This window comes from Curcuma longa, unplaced genomic scaffold (assembly GCF_044706935.1).
Source record: "Curcuma longa cultivar G26 ecotype Majalengka, Jawa Barat unplaced genomic scaffold, ITB_CL_G26_1.1 utg509_np1212_2302976_RagTag, whole genome shotgun sequence".
NCBI lineage: Eukaryota > Viridiplantae > Streptophyta > Magnoliopsida > Zingiberales > Zingiberaceae > Curcuma > Curcuma longa.
Genome location: NW_027435603.1, coordinates 521583 through 547945, shown reverse-complemented (window position 1 = coordinate 547945; position 26363 = coordinate 521583). Strand labels below are relative to the sequence as shown.

Sequence of the window (26363 nt, the reverse complement as noted above, 5' to 3'; positions counted from 1 at the left end):
GAGACCTACTCAAAACAAGACTAGGCATGCCCGAGATGAGACAACTGGCTAAGACTAGACATGTCCGAGACGAGACAACTAGGGTGGCCCTGGGGGACTCAAGCTGAGCCTAAAATTAAACCCCAACTGTGCCTAGAGAGTGATCTAAGTTTGAGATGAGGGACAACCACTTTTGGTGGGATGGTGTTCATGTTGACTTATCTTGCCACATCGGTCAGAACCTTGACCTCCATATGACTTTTAGCATTTACCACATCGGCCCAAACCTTGACCTCCGTATGACTTCCAATGCATCATGGCACCCGCATCAATGATCAATAGAATATTTAGACAACATTGAAAATATTAAAAACATCCTAGATTAATCATGAGAAAGTCTCATCTAATAGAGTTAATTCGTTTGACCTTCCAACAACTAACTCAAAAAGTCAAAGCATTCTATCAAACATATTTCCCATATCTCAAAGGTTAAACCCTAAGAATAGAAACACTCAAGGAAGTTTGTTTGTTACAATTCAAAGAGGAAACCCATCAGTCAGTACATACATGTGTGCACAGAAGGGGGAAAAGGGAAAACCATGTACTAAATTGCTGTACACCTAAAAGCACATCGACTAATTTACAGATGTTTGTTGGCACAGCACATAAACTTCATCCCAAAGATCAAACAATGCCTTCTTCAATCTGTTCCCTTGCTTATCGTAACTACTGACTGGCAAGCTTTGGTGATCCACACACACAAGAACCAGCCCACATCTTCTGAAAATTGCCCTCCGATCAGATGACTGTAGAGGCATCAAGATTTGGCTCCTTTCGATGGCTGTTTGATTAAAATCAGATTACTTCAGTTAATGAGAAGAAGAGATACTTTTAAGTTCGACAAAGATTAAACTTTCAGAAACCATTTATCTTTCTCTTAGGAAAAACAAAACGACCAAAAACTGGCTTTGACATAGATAAGCAACCATTATTTCCCTGTAAATCATTAGCAAATTGCAAAACCTGAAGGAAGAAGAAGAATTTGGAGTAGAAGTATCATCACCTTCTTAGGTATCTTAGTGGTTGCGTCAGAGTTGACTGGTGTTGAAGCTTTCAAAATCTGAAACGAACATAACAGGTTTTTATCTATGCTCAACAGAGCACCCACATTATCAAATTCCCCACAATAGTTTGGTGCCGAAAAAATTGTGACTAATCTTCTGTGAGCAAAAAACTCGTATCCATCCTCCACTACCTGTAAAAATCAACAACTTGACCAGCATCACCAAGTGTACAGAGGCAGAAATTAAAGCAATGAGAAAGGAAAAAAAAAAACACAACACTCACTTGGTGAGCTCGACAGATAAGATCAAGATCATTTTTCTCCAAAAATTCAACAAGCTTATCAGCACCAAAAGTTACTGAAACTCCACGATCACTGTCACCCCACCCTTTTGCGGCAGGATCAGGATCAGGATCAGACCAAAGCAAGTCACAGAGAAGGCCATATTCTGGAATCTCAGTTGGTCTTTGGATATTACGAATATCATACACGTTTTGCAACTCAGGTGAAAGGCCACCATGCATGCACAAGATTTTTTCATCTATCAGGGCAGAAAATGGCAAGCAGTTGAAGCAATCACAGAATGTTTTCCATAGCCGAACATTAAATCTCCTTTTGCACTCGTCATAAAAGCCATACACTCTGTTGATTTTAGCATCTTCATGATTTCCTCTTAGAAGGAACACTTTGTCGGGATACTTCACTTTATAAGCTAGAAGCAAGCATATAGTTTCCAAGCTATACTTGCCCCTATCTACATAATCCCCAAGAAACAAATAAGATGAATGAGGGGGGAAGCCACCAGTTTCAAATAACTTCAACAAGTCAATATATTGCCCATGTATATCACCTGCATCAAAAGTAACACTTCAAAAATAAGCTCTTGTGCAGCTTCTCAGACAAATTAATCAGGATAGCAAATAAGATGGCTAAATTAACATAGATTTGAAGACAGCATCATCACATTACAAATTGGGCACACAAACTTTGTGGAAAACAAATATCTCCTATAACGAAAGAGAACTAAAAGTCAATGTTGGGACTTCTGAATGATTATTTAGAATAGTAAGTCATCTTTGTGCTACCGAATGAGGAAATTTTGTTTTGTCAAACATAAGGGACAGAAGAGATTATACTAATAAAAGGAAATCGCTGCAGATATGCCATATTTCTCATTTACTTATAATTGAGTTTGTTACAAGAAGTGTTGAGGCATGATAATAGTGTATAGATACCCCGAAATTGTCCCACAAAGAAACCAGTAAGACAACAAGAGCCCAAAAGTTCTATCATCTGTGTCAATTGTAGAACATGAAAAATCAAAGAGAACTCCTAGCAAGCAACTCAGTTTTTCGAAAAATGAAAGCTACAGAGAGAAAATAAGAAGATAGAAGATATGAGATAATGACAAATGCAGGAGGTGATGAAACAACTGGATTCACTGCGCCAGCTAAAATCTTTGAGAGAGCATTTTATCCGTATACGGAAAGATGCATAGCTAAAATGATTGAGGAACACAGAATGCAGAGTCTTTGAATATAATTCATACACAGCTGAGCTCCCCAATAGTAGTCTTTCCTCTTTTCCCTTGAGTTCTTAATGCAAGCAATCAACTCTAAACCTGCTTCAGTCCAATCTAATTTGCATAGAATCTCAAACTAAACTATAGGTTCAGATGCAAAAAAATAAGCCAAAATATATGTATCCAAAAAGAAAATTAGCATCATGAATCGTAAACCACAAGATCAACGCAAAGAATAAGTCTTTACGATTCCCTATCGGCTATCATCATATAAATCATATTATTTTCCAGTATAAACTCCCCTTTGACCAAAGCAATTTCATTATTCGAAAGTCACAATCTTTCCGTCTTTAAGTAGTTATCTGTAGAGAAAAGAACAATTCTACATTCGATTGCACACAGATAGAGGAAGTGGATAACGGGAATTGACCGCAGATCTTGATGGGAGCGCGGAGCTCGAGGAGATTCGGCTGCGAAAGGAACACTTTCTTCGCCTCCACGCAGAGCTGCCGGATCTCGGCCTCAAAGAGCTGTACCTGCCGTCCGCCGCCGATGAGCAGCCGCCTTATGACGTCGTCGAGCGCAGGGCCATCCATGGCCCCAATCGAGGTCCTCGTCATCATCATCTTCGCTCCCCCGCTCTCGTTCCGAGTAGTCCCAACTCCAAGCCGGCGCCAGGCGACTCCCCCTCCAACCCGACGCTTCTCCCTCGCTGGATCTTGCGACCGTGCGCCGACGCGTCGGAAAAAAATCAGAGCTTTGAGCACCACCGCTACGACGACAAAGTCGAGGCGAGAAAGGCGACGCCTTTTTGTTATCGAGGGGAAGAAAGCGCGTCGAAGGGCCATCACCGTTGGATCAAGATTTATGACGCTTTCATCCGTCCGATTATGCGCGTTGCTTTGCCACACCCGGCAAACCGAGAAAACTCAATCGCGCTCGAATATTTCATGGCACCTGATCAACGTCACCCAATAAACCTACCACGAACAAGAAAGGGTCCTACACACAAAGAAGTGAGTAGGTTTGTGGATAATTGTAAAACGAGGACAAAGAGTGGGTTGGCAGGCCGCAATATGTGACGTTGACTTGTTATAGTTGGGCTGACTTGACCCAACTCACTATCTTAAATATCTAAATACACACATAGATATAGATCGATTTGGCCGGAATCCGGCGATTTGGCCGAAATCGGCCAACAGACACTGTTGGCCCATTTCGGCCGGAATTCGACCGGATTCCGGCCGAATCGGGGCCGGACTCCGGCCGCGGTCGACGCGCCCGGCGCCGGCGCGTCGACCGCGGCCGGAGTCCGGCCCCGATTCGGCCGGAATCCGACCGGATTCCGGCGAAATCGGCCACCAGCGCGTCTGCTGTGTTTCGGCCGGAATTCCGGCCGGATTCCGGCCCAATCCTGCCGAAATCCGGTGCCGATGTGTGCGCCGTCGAGTTGCTCTTCCAACGAGTCCGGGATGGTGGCCGGCGGTGACCGGACGGCGAAGAACGGCGGTGATGAACACGGGGAGGTCGGGCGGTCGCGTACGGGAGTCGGATTTTTTCGTCGCGCGGGATATCAGACCTGCATATAGATATACATGGCAATAAAAATATATATTTTGCAAAACAAGTTGGATAGCAAGGTCAAATGGTAGTTTGTAACGTTGTTTTTATCAAATCTATAAATAAATTTTAAAAAAAACTCGGAACAAACCAATAAAAACAAAAATTAATAAGGACATCTTAAATTATATAAATTATTTTAAAAATTTTTTAAAAAATTTTAAAATATTTTACTTTATCTTTACTTCAGCACTGTTGTAACAATTATTATTAGTTACAACATATATTAAATAATTATTACAACCATAACGTATTATATAATATAATTATATTGTTATAATAAATTATATAATTATATAATTAATTTAAAATAATTTTGGTAAAATTTAAATATTTTTGATTAAGTTCGTAAAAAATATTTTAATATAACATTATTTAAAATTTTAAAATTTAACTATAAGTGTATAGTGGCTACTTAAGTAATTACAAAGTAGTTGTTCTAATAATTTTAAAATGGATTTGATCAATATAAAATAATTTTAATAAAATTTAAATAATTTTTATAAAATTAATAAAATATATTTTAATATAATAGTACTTTGAATATATTAATTTTGATTAAAATAAAATAATTTATTTTTTATATTATAATAATTATAAAATAAATATTATATGTTATAGCTATCGATTAATTATTATAATAATATTAAAATAAAAATATTTTAGATATAAAACATATGATACGATGCTCTTTTAATTTTTTACCTTATCAAAATTTGAACAATAGAAAACTTATTTTGCCCTAAATTTAAATAATTTTTGCATAGTTTCCCCATATACATTGTACACTAGTTGCTCCATCAAACAACTTAAGATTCCTAGAGAAAACATCTAAGAAAGAGCTCCCCATTTGTTTTAAAAAGCTACAACAAATCTCATTTTGTACAATTGAAGAACTATAATTGACGTTGGCTTTTGTAAAACCAAAATAAATTAATTGCTGGAGATGCTACTGCACATTTGTGTAGTATCAGTAATACCAGAATAGTGTTCAGTTTCATAATTTATAAAAATTTTCTCAATCCCAACAAGCTTCAATATCACCTTAAATTAAGTAGTTGAGGAAGCAACCTTTCCTCTACCACTATCCTTCTTTTTATTCCAGAAAAATGAATGGGTTAAGTTTCTGATACTGGAATAAGTATTTAACTTTTGATGGGATACCAGCTCTCCTCTCAACTAGGATATCCACCAACCATGGAACTAGAAGGTTTTCTGTCTATGAATTTGATCTCTCTCCTGCCTTCTTTTGTAAACATCAGTGGAATTGCATTTAGGTCCCTTCTGTGGATTTTGAGAGGGTTGTCTTGTGCCGCTTATAGATCGGTGGAGCGATGTGCATACTCCTGCACTAATGCTCCGAAGAGAGAGGGACGCTCGATCAAGTTGGATGGTTTGTCGAATTCCTTTGCCAGTCCTGATCATATTGTAAAGGTCATGTTACTCAGGTCATGAACAATACAAAAATTATGTGAGATGAAACATATTTCAGTGATCTCATCTCCAAAATACTACAAGTTTAATATCACCTGTATATTACTTCAAACAATTTAATTGATCCAAGTAGCTTAAAGATATATAACGAAGTTTAGATCACCTGAACATAGTTACTTATCATACTTGAGTTTACACTAACTAATATATATTAACCATAATGGTAGTATTTCGAACATGCAATCGTCGCCTTCAACAAGCTCAAATTAATTACACATGTTACTAATGACCCACATTTCCTAGTGAAGTTCTATATTGTTTCTTTTTTCTATGAAAATACCAAAAAAATCCAAGTTTTTAGAAGTTGATGGACTCTATGTAAATTTTTTAAAATTTACAGGATTTGAGAGTTATAAGGAACTTGAAACAGGTGTAAGAAGAATACCTGCATCAATGACTAAAACTCGATTACAGTCCATCACTGTGGGTATTCTATGGGCAATGCTGATAATTGTACAAGAAGAAAAGTCTTCTCTGATGATTCTCTGAATAACGGCATCAGTCTGTGAATCAACTGAAGCTGTTGCTTCATCCATAAACAAGATACGGCTGCGCTTCAGCATGACCCTCCCTAGGCAGAGAAGCTGCCTTTGCCCGACGCTCCAATTCTCCCCATTATCAACCACTAAAATGCGAGCAAGAATAGATTAAAGTGGAGGTATTGTGTTAAGATTTGGAGTCAAGTAGGAATAAAGGATGTACATACCTAAAGCATCAAGCTTCTCAGGTTTTGAAGACACTGCTTCCTTCAGTTGGCAACGTTCCAGAGCCTGCACAGATCAATCACTACATGAGATACACATGCCTTGAATTTTCTATCTTTGAGAGTATATAAGAGGATTTTTACCTGCCATATCTCGTCATCAGAGTATAACCCAATCGGGTCGATATTGCTTCGAACTGTACCTTCAAAAAGTACAGGCTCCTGAGGGATAATGCCAAAGCGTGATCTGAGATCATGAAGTCCCAACTTACAAATGTCCACTTCATCTACAATTATCTGCCCCCCTGAAGGCTCTACTATACGAAACAAAGCTTGTATCAATGTCGATTTGCCGCTGCCTGTCCTTCCAACAACACCTATTTTCTCTCCCCCTCTAATGCTGATTGTGATGCCTTTGAGAACTAAAGGAGTGTTTGGACGATATCGGACCTGAATAGACAACATAAGCATTAACTTAATAGGGTTTAATTAACTACAATCTGATAACAACAAAATGAGACATGAATTGAAGAACTATGAAAAGATTCACATGATTGTTGTTTTTTTTGGTAATCCTTTATTCAGAAATTTAGCATTTCACAAAGATAAAACAGTGAACAAAATACCCAAAGCTAAGGCTGTAGCATAATAGAAGGATACTCGAGATTTTTCATTAAAATATTTATGTGGGTGTTACTATGTTTATCTTGATAAGTTCAAGAAAGATAAAGAGACTAAATATTAGCATAACAATAACCTCCAGAGCTCTTATGTGTATATCTCCATGGGCTGGCCACTGTGGAGTTGGAAGACAATCTTTGATCCTCCAAACTGCCTCTGAGGGAATGTTGGTGAACTGTCTTATCCGTTCCACTGAAACCATGCGATTCTCTATAAAGCAACTGATCCAAATTGTCCAGAACACCACAGCATTCAGGGAGAGACCATACGAGAGAGAGAGACCAACATATTCTGCATGGTGCAAATACATCAATCTCATTCATTACTGACTGGAGGAAAGGGGTAGTTGATCTCTACAATGTTTATAGTAAAGTGAATTGACAACAATAGTTTTGCAAATTTTATCGGCTCAACTTATGCTTCACCAACAATATTTACATAATATTGAAGCTTCAAATTTCACTTGAGATTTTTAAGTTTTACCTGGTTTGATGAAATTGCTAGGAAGCATGATCATGAGCAAAGCAGAGACAACAAGGACAAAACTTCCAATCAATTCTAAACGAAAACCTAGCCACTCGTTGGATCCGTTGTTGTGAAAATCCATCCTTAAGCTTGAATCAACCCTAACCACGTTTTCCTGACAAAATTCTCCCTCCTTTCTAAAGCAGCGAATTGTCGTAACTCCAAGAATGGACTCTGAGAAATGATGGATAACTGGTGCCTTTGTAATTGACTCGAGACGAGTGAGTTCCCGAGACGTTGCCAGATAATAACCCTGCAGAGAAGGTTAATTGAAAGAACAAACAAAGGTCGCTAAGTAATCTCTATAGAACATACATTTAGAGGGTAAAGTGGAGTTGAAGCACGGACACGTACCCTATACCGAATGTTCAGCCATATCAAAGGAAGTATGAGAATGACTGTAGGCCATGCAACTTGACATGTTATAATAAGTATGCTAAGCAGTGTAATGTACATTGACACAGTAAGCCCCACAAAGAAGGGGAGGAAGAGATCGATGTTGGTCTGGTCAGAAGATGCCTGGATTTTGCAACAGAAAAGTCCAGTGTTAACACAATAAATCAATAACACTAAGATACTATTTGCTTCTAACATTTTTATCTAAACAATGTTTAACTGTTAACTATTTAAAATTTTGCTACCACTTATCATATGTTAATTGGGTGAAGAATGTAGCCTTTTATTTAGGATAAAAAAAACAAGGATAATGATCTAAGCGAATGAAAGATAAGTATATACTACATTTAATTTTTCAAGATCAGGCAAGCTTAAGCTGTGTGAAATTAGAGGATAAGTAACCTCACCCGACTGAGAATTCTTCCTGAAGGAGTAGTGTCAAAGAAAGACATTGGAGCATGCAGAATACTGTTGAGAATCTGTCTGAAAAAAATTTGAGCTGTCTTGAGACCCAAGTATGCAATAAGAAAAGATCTAGCAGCAACAAGCAGTGCAGAAATTAATGCTATGGTGGCATAGACTTCGATGAATATAGACCCACGAAATGAAGCAGCCCTTTCTTCTGAAGTTTCATATGCCAACCAATAGTCACTTGACATTAGAGACATCTGCCATACTAATGCTACAAGAAACACCAAAGCTGCTCCCCACCACCCCCAAGCTTGAGTTATGTACACCGCATAGACATTCCAACTGACATGGCCAGTCTCACGCTCTTCTTCTTGTATAAGTTTAGAAGTTCCTTTCTTTTTCTCAGTCTTTGGCGAGATTATGGAACCATTTTCACCATTAGATTGCTCACGTTCCAGTGCATGTTGTTGGGTCCCTTGTTCCTCATGGTTTTCCTGTAAAGACCCACTTTTCTCTACAAGCTCCATCGAACTGTCATGAGCTGCAACTAGTGCAGCAAAGTCAGTGCCTGATTTTAGCAGCTCATCATACTTTCCAGACTGTACAATTTGTCCATCTCGCATGACCTGTTTCCAGATTAATATGACAATAGTGAAAAATAAGAAAAAAGGATAGTTGAATATCAAGAAGGTAATCAACATATCAATACAACATTTTCGTAAACATTGTGTAAAGTGAACTCCTTTCTAATAGCTTAAGCTTTAGGATTCTATTCAATTAATATTTTAATATTGCAGAAAACCAGACAAATAGTTTCAATCCTAGCTCTATCCATCAATTATGTCATGTTTATAGTCTATAAACAAGATTTTTATACACGATGATATTGCAAGGTCAACGCCGAATCTCCATAAAAGGGTTTGCATGCCATCTGTTGAGAGAAATGATAAATAATGGTCAAATATTTGTATGTATTCATGCGTGCATCCACACTACCTTTCTAACCACAAGTTTATAGGATAATGATTCAAACCACTTAAGCTATAAGATAATGGTCCTAACCGCTTAAGTTTATAGGATAATGGTTCTAACCACTTAAGTTTATAGGATAGTAGCTACCCAATCAAATATATCAAGTCTTAAAGGAAGCCTTAACGGTGACTGTTCCCAGTGAAGCAAGCATATACCGTAAGTGTATATGTATTAGTTATGCAACACATTAGTATTTTAGAAGGAAAAGAAAAGGCAACCAAGTGAAACAGATGCGAACTACATAGAAAAGTTTTGCCAACAACTTTGAAACTGCAAGGAAAATAGCTACATCAAGAACTTATATGGAAATTATCTTCTATGTAGAATAGAGCCTGTGAATCACACTTACTGCCAGTTTAGTCGGAGAGAAATAAGAAAGAAACTAGAATTTCAACAGTATTGTTGCTGGAAAAACAAATGGAACCATCAAAAAGGAGCAATTTGGATAAAAGAGTACCAGAATGAGATCGACGTTATGCAAAAAGTCCACTTGGTGGGTTACGAGCACAATAGTCTTGGATTTCAGGACGCCCCTGACACATTCCTGCAACAGCCCAACCATTTAGGCAAAACAGCAAACACATTGTGAGCCGGCGCAAGGAGATGATGAATCGATGAGGAAGAAAGGAGGCACCTTGAAGATCTCTGAGCCGGTTTGTGCATCGACGGCGCTGAAGACGTCGTCGAGGAGGTAGATGTCGGCGTCCTGGTAGACAGCTCGGGCGAGCTGGATGCGCTGCTTCTGGCCGCCGCTGAGATTGATGCCGCGCTCGCCGATCTCGGTCTGGTCGCCGAACTCCATCATCTCGAGGTCCTTCTGGAGGCAGCAGACGCGGATAACCTCCTCGTACTTCTTCCTGTCCATCGGCGCTCCGAACAGGATGTTGTCCTGGATGGTGCTGTTCTGGATCCATGACGTCTGCGCCACATACGCCGTGCTCCCGCACACCCTCACCTGCCATTGCCAATGGCATCGCCAGAACTCACAAATCTCAAACCCCCAATCTTCCAAACTTAAAAAATTAAGAACATTAAAAATAAATTTACTTTCAGTAAAAAAACGAAAAGTTATATAAATCCAAAAAGTTATTCAGAAACAAAAAGACAAATTTTTGCTTCGATTACGAGATCGTCTTTCCGTGCGCGCCACGGCGTCTAACGATCGTTTGGAAGAGGTCTACGGCTCTACACGCACTCAGTGACGCAGTGGATGCGGACAATGAATACCGCAAGAACAGAGCACTCTTCGTTATCCGATGGATTGCCCGATGGATTGCCCGATGGGTTGACGTCGACGATGAGACCTAGAGGACTTGTCAAAGTCCAAATGCGACGGCTAATCCAAGGGCCGCTGCTACTCAAGTCAACCACGAAATACTCGTCGACTTCTAGTCCACATAAAATTGTCGGCTTAATAATTTAGTAAGGAATGAACGGCGAGTAGAACGTTGAGATTCGTACCTCGCCGGTGATCTTGTTCATCTCGCCGAGGATGCAGGAGAGGAGGGAGGACTTGCCGGAACCGACGGTGCCGACAACGGCGGCCAGTTCGCCGCGCCGAATCCGTAGGTCGATCTGTTTCAGTGCGGCTGCGCTCTCGTCGGAGGTCTCGTCATCCCACGAGAAGGCTCCGCCGGTGAGCTCGACGGCGACTCCGTCTTCGCTGCCGCAGGTGGCGGAGCGTTCGACTGCGGAGTCGTCGATCTCGGCGCTGGTCATGAAGCCGTCGAGTCGCTGCAGCGAGATGACTGCCTGCGAGGCAGAGATGAGCGCCTGCGGGAAGTTGCGCATTGGCTCCTGCAAGATGCGGAAGAAGGAAGTGGCGGTGAAGACGAGACCGGCGTCGAGGTTGACGCCGCCGACGATGATGCACGTGGCGAAGACCAGGGTGGAGATGAGCACCGGCGCGCTCCACAGTACGATGATGTTGCCGCAAATGGAGTACATGAACTTGGCGAGGAAGCCGTACTCGCCGTCGCGGAACTGGTTGATGCGCCGGTTGAAGTGCTCCTCCCAAGCTTGGAACTTGATGACGCGCATGTAGTTGAGCATCTCGTTGGTGGCCTTCATGCGCTTGTCGCGCATCCCCATTAGCTGAAACTGAAAGTGATTGTTGCGACGGGTGCCGAAGAGGACGAAGACCATGATGGCGGCGAGGCCGACGACGGCGGAGACGACGGAGGGGCCGAAGTAGATGGAGAGGAGGCTGAGCGCAGCGCCTACTTGGAGGGGCATGAGCCAGATGTAGTGGATTTGGAGCATCATGTCGGAGAGCTGCTGCGCGTCGACGGCCATGTAGTTGACGATCATGCCGACGCCATGGGACTGGCGGGCGGAGCAGGAGAGGCGGAGTCCCTTGCGGTAGAGGGAGGTGATGAGGGTGGAGCGGATTAGCATACCCGTCTTCTGCGACTGGAAGTTGTATTGGTGTGAGCAGAGCACCTCCACGAATTTGGCTGCTAGAAGAATGGCGCAGAGGTAGTAGCCCTCGTATGGAGAGGAGCCCTCGCCGGAGGTGAAGTCAACGAAGCGCTGGATGAGGCTGGGGCCGACGTACATCACGAAGAGGCGGACGATGGAGAGACTGGCGGTGAGAAGCAGGCGCGGCCAAAAGCATCGGAGAAGGGTGGTGCGGACCGGGTTGTCCGACCGGGTCGCGCCGTCCGGCCAATTCGACTTGAACAGTTGGTACATGAGCTCAGCCCGGTGCTCCGGCGACAACGTCGGTACGTCGGAGAGGTTGAGCGCCGAGCGATACCCCTTGTTAATCAGCGGGTTCATCCACGCCCACGTCAGCCGGGAGAGAAGCGAGGCAGTGGCGTAGGGCGTTACGTTGGCATTCTCCTCTTCCGCCGCTGCCGTCGCCGACGACGACGATCCCTCCGCCGTTGCAGCATCCTCGACGTACACCCCGGTCGACCCTGAGATCGCGAAGACGAGCAGCGGGACGGCGGCCGCCAGAGCAACGAAGGAGACCACGTCGTCGACGGGAATCGCCGCGCCGCCGGCAATCCGTACTCCGGCGGAAGAAGCGAAAAGAGCGGAGAGGAGGAAGGTCGCGGCCCAGAAGATGCGGAGCGTCGCAGGGTGAGCGGCCGCCCGGAACCTCTTTTCATGGGCAACGACTGCGACAGCGGCGAGGTGGGAGAGGAACTGGAGGAGCAGGAAGGCCGACTCCGCCGCCAGCCACCGGGACCGCGGAAGAAGCGCGAGCGCGAAGGCGAGAAGCGCGGCGTAGCTGGAGGCGAGGACGACGGAGACACCGAGGGCGAGTTTGAACCCCAAGCCAGTTTTAACCACCACGCGGTGCGACTCCTCCGAAAGCAAGGGCTTCCCAGCGTCCTCCTCTCCGCCGCCATCCCCACGTCGCCGGCGGAACCGATACAGCAACTTCTGCACGGAAACCCCAACCAAAACGAAGAGGAAGAAGGCGTCGACGGCCCCGAAGAGCAAACGCTGAGGACAAGGCGAGAGGAACACCACCCCGATCCATCGGAAGAAGTCACCCGCCGCCGTCGTCGACTGCGACGGCTGCAACACAAGCGACGACGCCGAGCACGATCGCGAGCCAATCCATGGCGGGATCGCAGAAAACATCGCCGATCGTCCGCTGGATCACCGAAGCAAACACGAAAACCCACCGGCGACGCCGCCGCCGCCTCTGTTTCCGATCGAGCTCGTTCGCAGAATCAGGACATGCGGCAATTACTCCTCCTCAACCTCCGCTTCGCCCATGTCGCCTCATTAAAATACTACAGCGGCTTAAATGAATGCAAAATAGTCCCTGAAACTGTGAAAATTAATATAAAAGAGCTTTTTACAAAATAACACTAAATTCTAGAACAATTAATCTAATAATATTTTTTTAATTTACTTAATTAAATTCAAAGTAATGTGGCCCGAGAAGCAGTAATCTCTTAATTGCCCATTTTTTGCGCGATTATTGTTTAATGAAAGCATGGTCGAGCAAGCAACCCACGTGGTTTGACCATCTAAACCACCCACTCGAGTTGACCCACATGCAATAATAATAATAATAATAATAATAATAACAGTTTAATAATATTTATTTATGACATCGTAAGACACGGCAAATAATAATTTAAATCCTATATTTGCCACGATCATTTAAATAATAACATAACTATTAAATCGCTTCATAGATATTTTTCAAAATCAGTTTAATTGCCATTTTTTTATAACTATATTCATTTTGTATTATCATCCTCATCCACATATAAATAGTGTCTTGTCAGTCGTCACTTTGGAGTTTTGTAGTGCTCATTAACATATTCAAAAGATATGTTAATAGGGTGAGATAGAGGAAAGGACGAACAGTTAAGCGGTCCTGACTCAATCATGTTAATACTCGAGTTAGCTCTTCTGAAGAAGAAGCAAAGGAAATGAACGTAAGTGAGTCTCTTTGTATGAGTGTGTGGGCTTATTTGTCTCCATGAGATGGAAATGAGATATATAAATGCATGCAAGAGAATAATAAAAATTTGTCTTATCTCAATTAAGAAGAATATCCCTGAATAAAAATTTTATCAAAGAAGATGTCTCATCTAGGTAAGGAAACCATTATATTACTGTCACCGTAGCGAAAAGTCTTATCAACCATATCGATACGACAATAGACTGCGTCATTCTACTGCATTAATGAGGAGATAAGTTATCCACTGTATCACATAATTGCTCGTGTCCTTCTGGCGACGACCTGTCCAGCTAAATGAAGAATTGATCAGAGTGGAATCGATTGAATGTAATGTATGAGACCAAAGGGGGCGCGAGCATGATCAACAGAGAGAGCCCGAGCTAAGGTCGACTGAGACTAAGACCAGTGGCGGAGCCAAGGGGGGGCGCCTGGGGCGGTCGCCCCCCTGCCCTTTGAAAAAATGTGCAAGAAGATGGATTCGAGGCGAGGATACTAATTGGTGGAGTAAAGGTGACCGACCATTCACCACTTCCACTTCTCTCGATGCATTGCCGAATATTGAAAAAGAAAAAGGTAAAATGAATAATAATATTATTCTCGTCAATCAAATCCACATTATTAGGGTACTAAAATTTCACGTCGATGTGACCATGAATTCATGCATTATTTTCTTCTTCTTCTTCTGATACGAAGCAATTGAGGAGAAGCTTCAATGCGTCTCTGATAAATGTAGGACAGCCAGACAAATTCACTTCACATTTCACATCATAATTTTTTTTCATTGAAAAGTAACATTATTTCTCAATTAATTTTCGATGATACAAATTTCAATTATTTATTTTTTTTCTTTTTTCCTTCTTCAATTAACATGCATCCCATCGTTTAAATTAATATGCCGGCCTAGGCAAAAATCCTGGCTCCTGATTCCATCGTTTAAAAAATGAGCCCCCCTTAATAAAAATCTTGGCTCCACCCCTGTCTAAGATGGGATGCAATCGGGAGGAGATTCGGTGGAGTAGTTTGGAGTCAGAGCTTGGAGTCGAGTGTCGAGTCAGAGTTAAGCTTTGTGAGAGGTCGAGTGTGAGATTCTGAGTTTGAGCCAAATACCAAATCGGATATTTGATCCCGACTAGTGAAAGTTAAAGGGAGCAGGATCCTGGCCAAGGAAGGAGACCATCCAGCGGGGGGCCCTTTAAATTGACGAGCTAATAAATGAGATATGGTCCATAGCCATTGTGTGTTCCAGGACATAGTTTCTAAATTAATATTTTTATTCAATTTATTTTGTTTGAGCAAATTTTTTATATAATTTAGATGTCTGACTTCACCTAATTAATTCTGAAATTTAAACTCTGAATTACTTAAATTATGAATGAAAATTTATATTTATAATAAAACAAAAAAAAAATCTTAAATCTAATTTGTATAATCCAGCTTGTTGCCTTGTTTTATCTAGTTCAGGTTCAGACGATATTAGTTACATTTCCCAAAATGCCCATGCATTCCACGTGCGTACGGAAATTTCTGACACGTGGCGACCACCCACCGATATCTTTGGAAATTGCCAGCTCGGCGTGGCCTGTTAATTGGGAAAAAGAAATTAATATTTAGTTTCCACCGTGTTAATTACATTTTAAATTTAAATTTATAATTTATAGCCGAATGATCATTGTAGACTATTTATTTATTTATTTATTTTTATATAATTTTGTACACTTTGTAATGACAATAATGTAGCAAACTCATGAACTATTTCTATTTCATTTAAATCGATTGTAAGAGGAACATGATGAATAAAGTAGATATTATAAAAATAAATAGTACGAGAAAGACAAATGCTTATTTGTGATTCAGAATATTTGTTCGTACTTTATAATTTATCGATTTTTAAAAAATATTAGATCTAGATCTACCGGCAACATGTTGAAAAAAGTGATATCAAAGTACTTTTTATTTTCATTTAATATTACCAAAACTACGGAAACGATGGAAATACCCGTGATTTTTTACTGTCCAAATTAAATCTAACTTGTAAATATACATTTACAATTTAATTATTATTGAAGTAGTGTTCACTGTAATTAATTAATCATTTAAAATTTATCAGAGAGATATAAAGTGACATTTTAATTATATTTTTATTTTTAAAGATATCCTTATTCTATGTATATTAGTGTTATGACATAATTTTTTTTATTAATATTGATCGTAAAGGATTAATATTTAGCAGTTATGTTAGTGTTGATTATAGTTGAAATATACATATTATAAGAAAATATTTTTAAAAAATAAAAATACGGTGAGATATAATAAATATAAAGGGATTTATTTTAATTGAGTCAAATCAAACTTTTATGAACAGGCGTGGATCACATGCAATCTGACGTGAGAAAAGAGAAGGTGCAGGGTAAAAGCATAAAAGTGTTGGCTACGTTTGATTTGAGCATGATGTTGTTGAATAGAAAAGATCATTCGTGTCATCTTTAGACAAAAGAAAAGATCATTCATCTTTTCCTATCTTCTATCAATTATCATGTACCAAAACACACCTTTCCTTTAAAAGAGAAGTACAATGAAAAATATTGAACGTTTGAATTGATCGTTACGTATACTTTCTGATTTATCTTAATAGTCGATGGAAAATTTTTATGGGACCGAACCAATCACTTCAGAGATAATTAATATGACTAATCATTATTATTATATCTGATTTATCGTCAAATCGTATGGTAAATTTATAAAAATGAGGAAGGATTGAATTTCGATGAATTTAATGAAATCGAGTTTTGATTTTTTTTTATTTACTATCTCTCAATGATATAGGACATTCGTGGAGGTGTCAAGTGACGAATTTCATTTATTATTATATTATTATTATATAAAAAATGATAATCCTAGTAGCCACATCTCTTTCCCACCGACCACCAGGGTAAATCGGGATGGGGCCCAGCATCCTTTGATTGCGTTCCCCATTTGAAAAATATATTTATATGAGATCATGCGATCATTTCTAGGTGAACAACGTCTTTTTTTTTTATTATCATAAATGAGTAGATTTCCTATTGTAGGAGAGAGAGCTAATATGTTTTTTTTAATTCAAGGACAAAAGTAAAAAAAAAATTAAAATCATTTAGTAAAGACCATCCTATTTTAATTTTTTATCTCTATATAAATATCTTTTAATATTATTTTTATTATTATCTCATTTATACATTCTGATTAAATTATGAATAGATTAGTCATATTATAACAACTAAAATATGAATGTTACATGAGCAAAATAATTTTATAGTCACTATGAAACTAACTATATATATTACAATATGAATAATTGTATTCATATTATAGCAACTATGAAACTGTGACTACTATAGTTATCATAATAATCAATTGTAACTATTATAGATTAGTAACTACTACAATACAGTTTTGATTTAAAATATTAAAAAATAAAAAATGAAACATTATTTTGATGATTAAAAAAATTAAGAGGTACTCTTTTCATTTTTTTTATTTTTTAAATCTTATTGAAAAGGAAACAAATAATAAGTTACACCTTTTTAATAAAATTAAAGGACCATCATACAACGAGAAGGAACTTTTGATTAACAAAAGTACAATTGTTAAAGTAGTCGATGGCTAGGCTAAATTCCAAAATATGATTCGACTTTTTTTAAAAAATTTATTTTCATGTTTAATTTCTTAATCACGGCAATAAAAGAGGCATCAAAGACTAGTTGTAATGTGTTTGATAGAAAAATAAAATAAATAGGAAACTTCCAAATTAATAAATTAAAGTAGGTACATGATTACAAGGAGGAAGACAAAAACACATAGGTCATGCATGAGGTGGAATTGAATCAATGGGTTCGACATTACGTATTTGTAACGAAGTCAAAGTGTCAAACCACATTCAAATCTATCCACTTAATTAGTCAAAATAATAATAATTGATTAATTGAAGCAAGAACAAAAGTATGCTCTATAAGAACTTGGGAATATTTCATATTTATATTCACAAAGAATTGAGTTGTCATTTGCATGATGGCTAAGGGGACGACGACTTTATGCATGGAGTTCATTCTTTCGTGGTCCTAAATCCTAATAGGAAGATGCTCTTTTGAAAACATAAATATTTAAAAAATAAAAAAAAAACATTAAGAGACCAATTGTTCTACTGTTAGTGTTGGATTTTGTTGTGTTAGACCATCTCCAACGGGTGCCCTTTTACACCAAAATGGTGTAAAAGTGGCACCATTTCTCTCCAATGGATACACCAAAATGGTGTCCATAAATAGTGCAGCACCATTTTGGTGCTACACTGTTCACTTGCACCAAAATGGTGCAAGTGTAATATTAATTAATTAATTAATATAAAAATATTTTTAAATGCTAAAAATACTATAAATATTAATGCATTAAGTAGAATAAATTAATGTATTAAATATCACATGCACGAAAATATTTTTAAATATTATAAATTAATATTATTTAATTTAATTGAATTAATTTTATTAATAATTATGATCATAATAAAAATAGGGAACAAATTAATATATATGTTGAAATTAATATATATTATAAGATGGAAAAATAGAATATTCTAAGGAATATTCTTTTTAGTGTAGGAAATGGTGTCTCTTGGTTGGAGTTGAAAAAAAATTTGGTGTTGAAATGACACCAAATTGGTGTTGAAAGAGCACCAAAATGGGTTTTATGGTTGGAGATGGTCTTAGTAGTTGACGTTTTTGTTTGGAGATCTTTATTTTCTTGTTTGTTGTGAGATTTGATTGGTTAATGATGCCTCACAAAATATATCTAATTTGTCTTTTGGTGAAAGGGAGGATGTATAAATTCTTGTATTTGCTTCACTATTTCCATCTTGGGAAATAAATAATTAGGATGTTTGATTTATGGACCTTTAGATTTTATTATTATTATTATTATTATTATTATTCTTTTTGTTTGTTTTAATTTTCTATGCTTTCTAAAAGAATGTTTGTTTTTATTTATACTTGCTTTCTAGGTGTCTATTTGTGAACCGTGATTAATCTACTGAGTATTTTCATGTTGCACTACGTCGTCGGAAGGGGACATTTTGTTTTTGAAGAGTAAAGGATGTGGACTTTATTTATTTATGGGAAAAAAATCAAAAGGATGTTTTTTCCAAATTATCAAAAGGGCTTCCTTTTTTTAATTTTCAATTAAAAGCACATCCCATCTCACCAGCAACTCATGTAAAATGATACAGTGTCCTTCAGTATATTATTCAATATTATTATATTCTATCATCCAGTCTAACAATCAATTGTATGAATAGGATAAATTCATGCTGTAGTAGTTATATTTTTGTAGATGACACAACATGCATGTTAGGTAAATAAATCTAAATTTTAACAATTATGATTTTGTAGCTACTATAACATGAATATTAGTTGAACGAGTTAAATCAAGAGCAAAAACATGTTATAGCTTACCTAAGCTTTAGCCCAAGGGGCCAACGACGTTGAGAAGGAGCTAAGCTCGGATTTATGACCGGAGAAAGAAAAAACATAAGAGAAAGAGGAAGACAACCAGGCTGATGGCGTCGACGTTAGTGATCATGGCCCATAGCCTATGTAGATCAACCGTTCTGACTATGCCACTGGATCAAATCTACATTGTAGTAGCCACGAAAGCTACTACAATATAAATATTTTTGAACATATTAAATATGCATTGTAGCAGATATGAAATATAATTGTTACAACATTTGTTGCAGCTACAATTTTATAGTTATTACAATATGAATGTTTGTAAACAGGTTAAATATGCATCGTAGTAGTTACGAAATCGTCATTGTTACCACGCGACTTATCCTATTTATATAATTGACATATCGATTCATGATTTAATGCGTGTGACAGAAAAATTAAAGTTGAATAATGTTACATGAATGATTGATGGGGTGGGACGCCTTTCTACTACCAATAAAAAAAATTATTCTTTTGATTATTATCCTTTATTTATTTATATATATAAAAAGTGAGTTTGAAGTTAACTATTTTTTTATTTTGATAAAAAAAAGTAAATAAACATTTAAATTTTGCGGATTTCTTTTAAAATTTGTTGGGATTTTTAAAATAATATTTTGATATCATAGTTAATAACAAAGTTTTTGAGTAGTTTATTAGAACAATTGGAGCCTTCTACCTAACGAATCCTTATCATTGAGCTCGCTATTGATGTTGATATTTCGTCCTTCAGGGAACACAAAAGCATCATGTGTCATCGTGTTCATATGTAATTAGAACTTGAAGGATAGAAAAAGCATCAAACATTAAAAAACAAAGATAGAAAAAAGGAGAGGTCTTTGATGTATAAAACTCCACCTCAACCCGCTTAAATTATAAATGCACCATCAAACTCTTTATGCAAATCGACACTTCAGAGTTCAACTACTCGAAGACTTCGACACTAAAAGGAAAGTTTAGATACGCCCTTTGAACTAAAGACACCAAAAGGTATCTTGTGTCGATAGCAATATTATTCAATGGTCTCAATGGTTTCATTCTAATTCTTTCAAGTACAAAAACCAAGCACCCACATTTTTATTAAAAAAACAAAGAAAAAAAGAAAAAATATAGACAGAAAAAATATTCACTAAACTAAGATTTTTTTCCAATTAAGAATAATGTTTATTTGTTTACTTGAATATTTTAATTAAAAAGGAAATCATTATCAGTGATGTTTTATCTTTCTTCTTAGAAAACTAATATATATGAAACTTGTATTCAAATGAGCTTGACGAGGGCATAACCTGAAGCATCAAGTTTATACAAGCTTCATAAAATGAGAGATCATGGCCTTTGCTATGTGCTCATAGGTCCCAAACACATCTCCGTTTTCGGGCTCTCTAGTTACGTCGTGTGATGGTGGATCGGGCATATCTCTCTTGACGGAAACGCAATGACATTATCTTATTACCAAGAGAAAACAAGATTGATCTCATATCCTTCCATGATTTTTGGTCTCCTTATGAACACTTAGTGTGATCTTAGGCTTGTTACAATGCCAATCAAGCGAGATGATGAGATGACATCGTGGTAAAAGCCTGATCCTCTCGCCGGACTCGAGAGCTATGAGATCGGTCCTTGTTTGCCTGAACCAGTGAAGGAGTAGTAGACTGGCCTGAGTTGCCAATCTTTTCACCAAATTGGAACAAGGTATCATGCAAACAGAATGAATCAGAGGCCTAGAAACTTGGAGGTTTTGTTCTGTGACATCTCAAAAGGATGTAACAAGAACAGTCGCATATTATCCAACATATACAATTTTCATATATCAAACAACATGCAATAAAACTGACATCTAAATTTCATAAATCAAGTTAAAAGAGAGAAACATACTCCATTCGCAGTAGAAATGGATTCATCTTTCGAGTTTGCTGAGTAAAGCTTCCAGTGGTGGTAACTCTTTGACGATCTCTTGCCAATCCGGCATGCCCTGGAGAAAGAAACCGTAGAACCATGACATAGTTTTTTAAACAAATCCAACTAGAAACTGCTTCTACCTTATCGCCTTTTCACATAATAGGGCCCGTTTGGCAGTAAATGACAATCTAGTACTAGAGTGTAGATGGTGACTTGTGAAAGCACAATGTTCTTGCTTTGTATCTAAAAGAAATAATACCTTTCCTGATTTTCGAATACGTCCATCTAGACGTAAAACTATAAAAACGTCATCATCTGGTTCAACTCCTTCAGATTTTTGCTGGTCGCGTATCCACCTGACCATTGGAAACATGGTTATTACACATGAACTTTGCCAAAAAAAAAAAAAAAAGATTCTATGATGGTTTCTGGAGATGGTTTGATCACATTTGGTACTGAGCATACAGATGAGCAGTTTACATATCAGATGCTAAAGTGAATGGAACTTGACTTAGATTGCATAACTATGCTATTAGAATCTTAAGTTCATATTCAGATAGCAAATACTGCATGTGATCTACACAGAAAATCAATATCACTAACCTTTCCCATTCATAAGGTGAAACTATATCAGCCTTGAAGCGCACTTCAGCTTTTAAACGTGACTTTACTGTTATGGATTGAGTTCGCTTGTCAAAATCATCCTAAAAGTCATGCACAACATTGATTCTCAGTGATTTAGCGAAACGAGATGCAGAAGACCTCTTCTCAGCATTTAGCTTCTAAGCTACATGGTCATGTACTCTGAATTTTAGAAAACACACAATGAACTAACCCCAATGGAAGGAAGAGATGATGCAGATTTTGCAGGAACACCGAAGCCTTTTTTCTCAACAATACGCTTGCTGTAATCACCCCAAACAACAGGAATTAGAAGCACACCTCGCTTAAGAAGTTCAGTTCGGAACCTCTCAGCTTTCTCCATTGCCCTTGAGACAGTCTCCTTCTTCCCTGCCAAAATTACCTAAGCCATTGTTCAATAAGACCTCCAGTCATTTTCTGTCACATATGCAACTATGTTCATTAGAATGTGAATCTAACTGAATGTAATCAGTTTTCTGACCAAAAGGAAGCTCAAAAAAAATGTGATACTGACCGGTCGACAAGTGTCACGAAGCTGCACTAGTTCAACAATCCGATTGGTTGAAAGACGCAAAGGCAATCTTGATAAAGTTTCATCACGTGATATTTGGGCAAGTTGTTCCTCTTCTTTTTTGTTGTCCCAGATAAACAATGCCACAAGAATAATGATGCCTAGAAAGTGCTGATTCAAAAGCTTGATCAATTCAAACAGATTATTTTACTAATGTCAATGAAGGGTGCAAATTTGAAGAATTGAAGGAAATCATAACAACTTGACAAGATGAATCACAACAGAGACTAATCATAAACAATTTACTAAGTAGCAAATTACATTCAATTTCATATCATACATTTGTGGAATGGAACAATGGCTTCTTACCTCAATTAATTACAGTACCAGTAACTTCCAACCGTTCCACGATGGAAAGAGTTCCACAGTGACCTATGAGTAAAACCTGCTATCTAAAGAAATTCCATTTTATATCTCAATCTAACTAGATTTACTTGGTGCAGACTGTACAGGACAAACAGCAATGAACAATTTCTACCAGAATATAGGGTGATCAAAAAGTGGAATTTGTCTACCTAAGAAATTCCTAAACAGGTCACATTCACAATGAAACTGTTCTAAAACTTGTTTCAGGGATTTTAAATAAGTGCTAATAGCATAAGGCTAACAAAGAAGCATCTATGACGACTTCTTGAACACTGCATTTATCTTGTATGCTCATTGAGTCACACCATGCTGAAAGAAAATGATAAGTGATTCACGATAACGAGCTTATGGCATTTACCGCCAGCATTAATGGAGACATTTCCAGCAGTCTCCCAAATATCAGGAGCACCTTCACCACCATTAATTGCATGAATAAGCCGTGGAACAGTAAAAAACAATGAAATTCCAGCTGCAGCAGTTAAAGCCACATAAAAGAACCTTCTCACACCACGAAATGGTGCTTGAACTTCACTAATAAGTTTCAGATCTCTTCGAAATCCATAACCAATTTCTTCACCACCCAGCCTGGCCTATAAAACCATAGAAGGAGATTGAGTTGTAACCATATCTGAAAAGAGTGTGAATTGAAGTATGGGGAACTCATGAAGATGACAAACTGAGTAGAGATAATTGTCATCACAGATTGTTGTAAAGCAAACCTCTTCTTGCAGTTCTTTGAATTCTGGCAATGCTCTGAATGAGGCCAAGTCAGGATCATTGAGAATAGTGCTGAATTTAAGATTATAATCTCGCAAAGCAGTTCGCAGACATTCTGCTGCTTGCTTACCTTCACCTCTGAAAGTAAAAAAAATATAGATATTTTACTTGAGGGAGAAAATAATGCAGACAATCATACAAAGGAAGAGTTGGATACCATGGTTCTAGGAAAAAAAAGAGAAGTGCAAGACAGAGAATGCTAAAACAGAGTTCTGCCATTTGCTCTCAAGGATTATATTACATTAGGATAAAATGAAGAAAAACTTTCTTTTTAATTTCTCTAATGCAAAAGAAGCAAACAGAGTTTCTACTGAACATATAAGTTCTTCCATCTTAATATAATCCATCTCTCTTTTATCAAACAATTAACCCCTTGACAATGGAACAAAGTTACCACTCTGCAAATTCAACAAAAAAGGTTATGCTGAATTCAAATGTCCTAAGCAGATTTAACACACCTGTATGCATGGCAGCATGCTTTGTTGTACAGTGCTGCTTGCAATTCCTTGGGATTTGGATTTAGAGTCAGTGCATTCTCGAACTGCATTAGAGCCTCTTTTACCTATCACATTTCAAGCATGCTCAAAAATTTAGATAAAGATACAAGATTATGAAAGATGACAAAAATGGAATCAAAATTTTCTTTTGAATCAAGGAAACAAAACCTACTCTGAACCTGAAGGCTTGTACGTGCAGAAACAAGAGAGAACTAAAAAAAACCCTTTAATTTTAGTGGAACAATCAAATACATGGACATTAACTTGGGATATCAAAAAATAGAATTAGTAAGTTCCTTCCTTTGTAGTTCTCTTTCTTGAGATAAATTGTATCATTCTATAGACTATTCTTATTGATACAAAAGAAGCCCCTCCTGTATTAGTTTATCCTATAATTCATGAAATTTGTAATCCACCTTCACAAAAACACAATAAAGGAAGTGCAACTGTGTAAGATTGGTGTATATGGCCAGTATTATCATCCATTAGAAATTTTCTAATGTTCTTTTCTCTTTCTTACAGTTCTATCTGTTATCTTCTTTCCTTATTTTCACATATTTGGTCCTTTTTGCTTTAGCTTCACCCCTAACTTGAAGCTGGTTCCCTGGATATTGGAATGTTCAAAACTTCCTTTGAATGGTTCACAGCTTCATCAGATTCTTTGTCATCTTACACGCCATAAGTCAAGTCTTCCTCTCAGTCAATTATAGAATATAATTAATCTTTCCCCATTCAAAGTAATGTAATTAATAAAAAAAGGGCAATCTGGTGCACGAAACTTCCGTCGATGCGGGTCCAAGAAGAGTCTATTGTACGTATCCTTACTCTATATTTGTAAGAGGCTATTTCCATTATTCGAACCCGTGACCTCTAAATCACATAATAACAACTTTATCGTTGCATCAAGGCTCTCCTTTAAAGTAATGCAACTCATCGTTTAATTAATTTAGTCCTTTGAATGGTTCACAGCTTCATCAGATTCTTTGTCATTTTACACACCATAATACAAGTCTTCCAATTAGTCAATTATAAAATATAATTAATCTTTCCCCATTCAAAGTAATGCAACTAATAAAAAAAGAGTTGTCTAGAACATGAAGCTTCCGTCAATGCGGAGTCCTGAAAAGAATCAATTGTACGCAGCTTCATCCTGCATTTGCAAAAAGCTATTTCCATTATTCGAACCCGTGACCTCTAAATCACATAATAATAACTTTATCGTTGCATCAAGGTTCTCCTTTAAAGTAATGCAAGTAATCTTTTAATTAATTTAGTCCATTTTATCTACACTATGTCTTACTGATTTTTCACTTTGTTTTTCTCAGTTGCAGACACATTTCGTCCTAAACTACAACCCAGAACAAGCCCTTCCCTTTCCTAGTGTAGAAAAGCTATTTGAAAATTCCAAATTTTGATAGATTTATTCAACAACTTATCAAATCTATGGAAGACGCATTGAATGAAATTAATCTACCGTTTAAATTAAACAGCGATTTAGCAACAGGGAACTCCCATGCCTCGGTAGTTTTCATTTACGATCCTATTTCCCCCAAAAAATGCCCTTACGGCAAAACAAAGGACATAAAGGATCTTTAAGTACCCGTCCTTTGGAGAACAGTTCGAGTCCATCATTGACGCAGGACTCCGCCGTCTGCGCCGCCGTCTCCGGCGAGGAGGAGGGCGGAGTGGAAGAGGAGGGGGAGGCAGCGATGGGGATAAAGCGACGACGGATTCTGAGATGAGACTTGGGAGAAGTCCAAGAGTTCGGCTTGATGCCGCTGAGGAGATGCTGCTGGAGAGCGAGGGAGTAAGCCATGGCGGCCATCGGCTCTCGCCGGAGCACGAAACACGACGACGAAAGGGATTAGAATGAATAAAACAAATAAAGGAATAAATAAAACGAATAAGAATATCATTTTTACAATTATTCTTATCCACATATACAGCGGATGGAATCCAGCCGTTGATATCAGCATCTATTGCATCGACCGTCGATGTAGCGATCGTCGGAGAGACCCCCGGGAGTTGTCGGCTTTTGCATTTTACCTTTCAGAATTTTCATAATAACATTTTGCCCCAGTGCGGCGATGGCGGTGCGGAAGAGGAGGGGAGGGCGGAGTGGTTTGCGTACGGGCTCGCAGCGCAGGGGGACGCTGGTGACTGGTGCTAGCGGAGCACGCCGAGCGCACCGGGAACTGGTCAGAGATCGCGGCGAGATGCCTTTAAAATCTTCCCTC

The 26363-nt window shown here is 38.3% G+C and overlaps 3 protein-coding genes across 4 annotated transcripts; all 3 read right to left on the bottom strand.

Annotated features, from left to right (window-relative positions):
* Positions 1 to 436: 436 nt before the first annotated feature.
* LOC141820583 (serine/threonine-protein phosphatase PP1-like) lies at positions 437 to 3344 on the bottom strand. The gene is made up of 4 exons (XM_074707916.1): positions 2995 to 3344; positions 1327 to 1892; positions 1043 to 1234; positions 437 to 820 (listed from the first exon to the last, which is right to left on the bottom strand). Exons 1-4 carry the CDS (start codon positions 3188 to 3190, stop codon positions 797 to 799), a joined length of 978 nt encoding a protein of 325 aa, XP_074564017.1. The 5' UTR covers positions 3191 to 3344; the 3' UTR covers positions 437 to 796.
* A 1814-nt stretch (positions 3345 to 5158) lies between these two features.
* LOC141820535 (ABC transporter C family member 14-like) lies at positions 5159 to 13137 on the bottom strand. The gene is made up of 11 exons (XM_074707862.1): positions 10888 to 13137; positions 10061 to 10381; positions 9884 to 9970; positions 8391 to 9020; positions 7942 to 8106; positions 7546 to 7840; positions 7139 to 7353; positions 6526 to 6831; positions 6385 to 6448; positions 6064 to 6303; positions 5159 to 5601 (listed from the first exon to the last, which is right to left on the bottom strand). Exons 1-11 carry the CDS (start codon positions 13021 to 13023, stop codon positions 5501 to 5503), a joined length of 4560 nt encoding a protein of 1519 aa, XP_074563963.1. The 5' UTR covers positions 13024 to 13137; the 3' UTR covers positions 5159 to 5500.
* Positions 13138 to 20728: 7591 nt separating this feature from the next.
* On the bottom strand, positions 20729 to 25974 carry LOC141820636 (protein LOW PSII ACCUMULATION 1, chloroplastic). 2 transcript variants are annotated; one of them, XM_074707993.1, is made up of 10 exons: positions 25727 to 25974; positions 24088 to 24191; positions 23572 to 23707; positions 23211 to 23442; positions 22430 to 22587; positions 22109 to 22297; positions 21877 to 21977; positions 21533 to 21629; positions 21250 to 21346; positions 20729 to 21044 (listed from the first exon to the last, which is right to left on the bottom strand). In XM_074707993.1, exons 1-9 carry the CDS (start codon positions 25949 to 25951, stop codon positions 21272 to 21274), a joined length of 1317 nt encoding a protein of 438 aa, XP_074564094.1. In that variant the 5' UTR covers positions 25952 to 25974; the 3' UTR covers positions 20729 to 21044; positions 21250 to 21271. The 2 variants fall into 2 exon arrangements, with proteins under 2 accessions (XP_074564094.1, XP_074564093.1); XM_074707992.1 differs by lacking the exon at positions 20729 to 21044 and having other exon boundaries at positions 21072 to 21346.
* Positions 25975 to 26363: the final 389 nt, after the last annotated feature.

What these genes read in the sequence shown, in the direction of transcription:
- LOC141820535 (XM_074707862.1), bottom strand. Translation starts at nt 13,023, where the DNA reads ATGTTTTCTGCGATCCCGCCATGGATTGGCTCGCGATCGTGCTCGGCG. An exon ending in TGAACAAGATCACCGGCGAG is followed by an intron (nt 10,382 to 10,887) that starts GTACGAATCTCA and finishes TGGCAATGGCAG; the next exon opens with GTGAGGGTGTGCGGGAGCAC. An exon ending in TAGCAATTTCATCAAACCAG is followed by an intron (nt 7,354 to 7,545) that starts GTAAAACTTAAA and finishes TGCACCATGCAG; the next exon opens with AATATGTTGGTCTCTCTCTC.
- LOC141820636 (XM_074707993.1), bottom strand. Translation starts at nt 25,951, where the DNA reads ATGGCCGCCATGGCTTACTCCCTCGCTCTCCAGCAGCATCTCCTCAGC. An exon ending in AACTGTTCTCCAAAGGACGG is followed by an intron (nt 24,192 to 25,726) that starts GTACTTAAAGAT and finishes GAAATGTGATAG; the next exon opens with GTAAAAGAGGCTCTAATGCA. An exon ending in GCATGCTGCCATGCATACAG is followed by an intron (nt 23,708 to 24,087) that starts GTGTGTTAAATC and finishes TTTTACTTTCAG; the next exon opens with AGGTGAAGGTAAGCAAGCAG.
- LOC141820583 (XM_074707916.1), bottom strand. Translation starts at nt 3,190, where the DNA reads ATGATGATGACGAGGACCTCGATTGGGGCCATGGATGGCCCTGCGCTC. An exon ending in CGCTCCCATCAAGATCTGCG is followed by an intron (nt 1,893 to 2,994) that starts GTCAATTCCCGT and finishes CTTTTGATGCAG; the next exon opens with GTGATATACATGGGCAATAT. An exon ending in TTATCTGTCGAGCTCACCAA is followed by an intron (nt 1,235 to 1,326) that starts GTGAGTGTTGTG and finishes TGATTTTTACAG; the next exon opens with GTAGTGGAGGATGGATACGA.